General features: G+C 35.2%; 2 protein-coding genes across 2 annotated transcripts; one reads left to right on the plus strand and one right to left on the minus strand.

Annotated features, from left to right (window-relative positions):
* The first annotated feature begins 1,506 nt into the window (after positions 1-1,506).
* Positions 1,507-3,067, plus strand: LOC131655736 (putative ETHYLENE INSENSITIVE 3-like 4 protein). Its single transcript, XM_058925549.1, has one exon. It carries the CDS (start codon positions 1,568-1,570, stop codon positions 2,822-2,824), a length of 1,257 nt encoding a protein of 418 aa, XP_058781532.1. The 5' UTR covers positions 1,507-1,567; the 3' UTR covers positions 2,825-3,067.
* A 340-nt stretch (positions 3,068-3,407) lies between these two features.
* LOC131655737 (protein DOWNSTREAM OF FLC) lies at positions 3,408-4,321 on the minus strand. Its single transcript, XM_058925550.1, has 2 exons — positions 4,117-4,321; positions 3,408-3,953 (listed from the first exon to the last, which is right to left on the minus strand). The coding sequence occupies exons 1-2, from the start codon at positions 4,262-4,264 to the stop codon at positions 3,628-3,630; spliced, it is 474 nt and encodes a 157-aa protein (XP_058781533.1). The 5' UTR covers positions 4,265-4,321; the 3' UTR covers positions 3,408-3,627.
* Between the last annotated feature and the right edge of the window lie 224 nt (positions 4,322-4,545).

Genomic DNA, 4,545 nt, shown 5'->3' on the forward strand with positions numbered 1-4,545 from the left:
TGCCACTTTTTGTTTTGATTTAGGGTAAATGATTGGGGGAGGGGGAGTGTTTTGATAAATCTGCAGAAATCGCAGTATTTCGGAAGTGAACTTCCGAAATAATTGTTTCGGAAATGAACTTCCGAAGTAAGTCAATTTTTTTAAAAAAACACGCTTTCGGAAATGAACTTCCGAAGCAGGGGTAGTTTTGGTTTTTCGCAGGAGGTGACCACCCAAAGGGAGGTGGGTAAAGAAATTTTCTTTTTTTATTGGTTGAAATATGTGAATCCTACCACTTTAGGTGAGATCTATTTTTAAAGTGAGTGACACACATATATTTCAACCAATAAACAAGTGAGTATTGAAACGAGTGTTAAAAAGAGAGTGTTACTAGCACTCCCCTCCCTTTTATTTTATCTGCTTTATATTTTTATATTTTCAACAAAATAAATTTTCAATAAATTCATCCGAGACTATTTCATTGCATTGCATTCTCCTCCATTTACATCAAAGAGATAAAATTTGAATTTGTTATATTTAACTATCTACATGAGTAATATGAGAATTTGACATCCCTTCTATTATCCTGTTAAATATACTTAAATCGGGGCCTATTGTTAAGCATCAGATCAACATTTCAAAAATGTAAAAGAAAATGTTTCTAATAAACATGTTACATATCATATCGTTACAATGGACTGTTCTGATAAATTTTATCCACCATAATACTTTAACAAACTGAAATATTGACATAAAGATTCTCCAAATTCAAAAAGGTTAAAAGTGAAGGTGAAAAAACCTAGAATAAATAGTTAAAATTTTAAAAATAGTAACATTGACATGTTTTTAAACTTCTTAGGAATGAAAATAAAATTATAGGGGTGAGGGTAGATTTTTCACGAGAGTGGAGAAATTTTATTATTTTTAACTTTTAAGTTTGTAGTCAGCATACTTCCACCGAGACCACAAATCAAACATTTCAGTCGACATAACAAATGATCCAAAAAAGGCCGACATAAGACATTGTTGATTTTCAGTCAAACAAAAGGCCGTATCAATGCAGAGTTAAAATCAAAATAGGAAACATTTGATAGAATAAAAAAACAAGGTATTAGAAGAAGAATAGGTCTTCCCATCTCTATGGACTAAACCAAATATTTAAACTACATGTGCTTGTTTCACGTTGGCCTTACATCATTCACAAACACACAAACTCATCAATCTATCATCACTCACTCTCATAAAACATTGAGTCAAAAAAAATCACTCGTAAAATATAATCATCAATCATCACCAACATTGTCATAAACTTAACAGAAATCAGATAAAAAAAACAATCAATCTTGTAACTCGTACTCACCACTGAATAAACCATGCAATCCAAAAGGACACACAGACATACACCCGGCACAAAATCCGCCATTTGCGCAAATATATTTGTTGTTTCTTTATCTTCTTCATTTAATTTTCCATACACCGCCATTCATCAAACTTCATATATAAACACAACTATACAAAACAAAACTCTCATACACATTCTTCATTCTTATCTTAATCACATTATCCTTTCTTATAGCTGAAGCTAACCATGGTGGTGATCAGCGAAGAAACCGACCCTTATGCAGTAGAAGAAACCGAAGAGGGAACAGAAACTGAAATCGAAAGTGTGGACTATGAGGAGCTGAAGAAACGCATGTGGAAGGACAAGATCCTTCTACAAAAATTCAAGGAAAAGCAAGAGAATAACACTGAACCTGAGCAACAAGCGAAACAAGAGGCGTCTAGGAGGAAAAAGATGGCAAGAGCACAAGATTCAGTACTCAAATACATGGCAAAAATCATGGATGTTTGCAAAGCTAAAGGTTTCGTCTACGGAATCATCCCAGAAAAAGGTAAACCGGTATCAGGCTCCTCGGATAGTTTGCGCGAATGGTGGAAAGATCAAATCCGTTTCGATCAAAGCGCGCCTCTAGCGGTCGCGAAATACTTACCGCTTCTTGGAAAAGACGAGCAACTTAATACTATGATGGATGATCCAAACTCTTACATACACCTCCTCCAAGATTTACAAGATGCAACGCTTGGTTCGCTTCTTTCGGCTTTAATGCAACATTGTGTGCCACCGCAGAGAAGGTTTCCTCTGGATAGAGGAATATCTCCTCCGTGGTGGCCCACAGGATCGGAGATTTGGTGGGGCGAACAAGGCTTATTGGCTCAAGAACAAGGTCCGCCGCCTTATAAAAAGCCGCATGATCTTAAAAAAGCATGGAAAGTTTCTGTTTTAGCTGGTGTTATAAAGCATATTTCACCTGATTTGGAGAAGCTAAGGAGATTGGTTACTCAGTCTAAGACTTTGCAGGATAAGATGACAGCAAGAGATAGTGCTACTTGGTGCAAGGTTATGAACCAAGAGGAAGCTTTGCTTGGTGTGACTAATAAGTGTTTTAAAATGTCTATTTCGGAGGAAGGTGAAAGTTCTAATGGTAGTAGTAGTAGCAGTAGCAGAAGCGAGAAAAGGAAGTGTGTGTTCGATGTTGGTGGCGAAGATGGAGAGTTTCCACAGAATAAGTTACCTTTGAGTTTTGCAAATTTGCTTGATTGTGAAGCAAGAATTGAAAATGTGGATGAGTGGTTGAAAGTGGGAGATATTGAAGGTGGGAAATTTGGATGGGAGGTAGAACATTGGTTGAATGATGTGGATGATGTTGAATTGGAAGCTGCACTTGAAATGTTGAAAGGTAATCACAACATGGATTTTATTCCTCAAAATCCAGCACATAATTTGCATGGCCAAGAGGAAGAAAACTCTCTTTGGGACTTTAGATATCAATACCATCCAGAATAATACTAAATAAAATGTTCACTTTCTATTTTGGACTTTGATTTGTTGTAATGCTTTAGATTTATGGATTTGGCAATCCATTTACCATATTTTTAGATATATCTTAACTCTTACCATATTTGTTACTAATAATAAATAAATAATAGGAGACACCATACCACCCTTTGGAGTGTTTTCTTCTTATTGATTATCTTAGTGGAATGTATTGTAGTGTTTTATGAAACTCTTAAATTTTGATGTGATACATTTTTAAAGAAGCAATGAATATAGTTTGTTTGTTAATTCAAGTTATTTTCCTCCACTAGTTGTATCTGTTTCGGTCGATCTCAAGTCTGCGTCATTGTGGCTACGAAGTATTGTCCGTTTTGAGTCTGAGAAGTCCCATAAGAAAATGTGTCACGTTGAATTCAAAAATATGACTGTTATATTTCAATTACTCTTAGTCTCGATTCTCAAGATTCTCAAATAATGTGGAACGATTTTGTGCAGCCCGAAACAATATCTACAACTAAGTGGACATTGTTGTAACTTGTTAAGTATCTACACATAAATAACTACATTGTAACTAGTAGTACTCAACTACCACATTAAATTAATTTGTAAAACTTCAACAACAATACATTATATTATAGTTTATATATACCACAATTAAGTGGCGTAATGACTTAAACAAGCAAAACTGAATTGTAAATAGTAACTACTACTTAGTATCCCTCCTATGATGTCCATAACAAATAGTAAAAGAAACATATCATAGTAATTAGTGAATAAGACATAAATAAAAAAAACATAGCATATCATAGTAATCAGATATCAGACAGGTAATATTTGAGGAGTTGATGGCATTGAGGCAATGGCTCATCCTTCAAGTAACCCATAGAATTTGCATAGTGAAGATGGTTGAGAACACCATTTTTGTAGTGAGTAAGAACAATGCTAGATCTGTTACGCCCCGGATCTGGAGTATTACAAGATTTTATTGGGCTACTAACAAGCACACATTTGCAAATATGGTCATAGTGATCATTCTCAACCATAATATTGTATGTTCCTGTCGAATCCGTCACTCCTTCCGTGTAGAAAACTTCGTCCATAGTCTTCCTATCGTGACACTGAATTCCCACCTTCGCACCTAATTAACAAGACCAAAATAAATTAGTTACAAGTTAGTTACATTGAAATTAATAGAAGTCCTTCAGAAATAGAAGGCAAACAGACGTCAAGCTGCGCCACTATATTTGTTACATTAGATCCTTACTATATAAAACGATCACGATATAACCAATATATTATACCTTGGATATAGAAGGTGGCGTTGGTTTCGAATCCAGCACGACAGGTATCACAGTAAACAGAACCTTTGACATGGAACAATGCTGTAGCAAGTAAAGGGAGGACAGTGATCATAGAAAGGGCCATTAACAGCAACACAAACCTTGCCATGATTATTATAGTAAAAACGTTGAAATGATAATGAGAAGTGAATTGGATGCTACAATGAGTGAGTTGAGTAATGAGGTTGGGTTAATATATATTTTTTTCAGTGCGTGCGTTTCTTGCGGCATATGAAGTGAATCATGTCTAGCACTACTAGTGAAGTGAGATCAGTGTCATTAAATAGTTTCACATGGTTCTTCCTTCTCCGTGGCTTCATTTCTTTGTTTATGATTAGATTTGTTTACGAGTTCGAGGTTTCAGGGCTGAAGTACCATTTACTTTTTGTA

This window comes from Vicia villosa, linkage group LG3 (genome assembly GCF_029867415.1).
Source record: "Vicia villosa cultivar HV-30 ecotype Madison, WI linkage group LG3, Vvil1.0, whole genome shotgun sequence".
Lineage (NCBI taxonomy): Eukaryota > Viridiplantae > Streptophyta > Magnoliopsida > Fabales > Fabaceae > Vicia > Vicia villosa.

Bases quoted from the DNA above. Each gene is read 5' to 3' on its own strand.
- LOC131655737 (XM_058925550.1), bottom strand. From the start codon at position 4,264: ATGGCAAGGTTTGTGTTGCTGTTAATGGCCCTTTCTATGATCACTGTC. The intron at 3,954-4,116 runs GTATAATATATT...CTTGTTAATTAG, and splicing joins CGCCACCTTCTATATCCAAG to GTGCGAAGGTGGGAATTCAG.
- LOC131655736 (XM_058925549.1), top strand. From the start codon at position 1,568: ATGGTGGTGATCAGCGAAGAAACCGACCCTTATGCAGTAGAAGAAACC.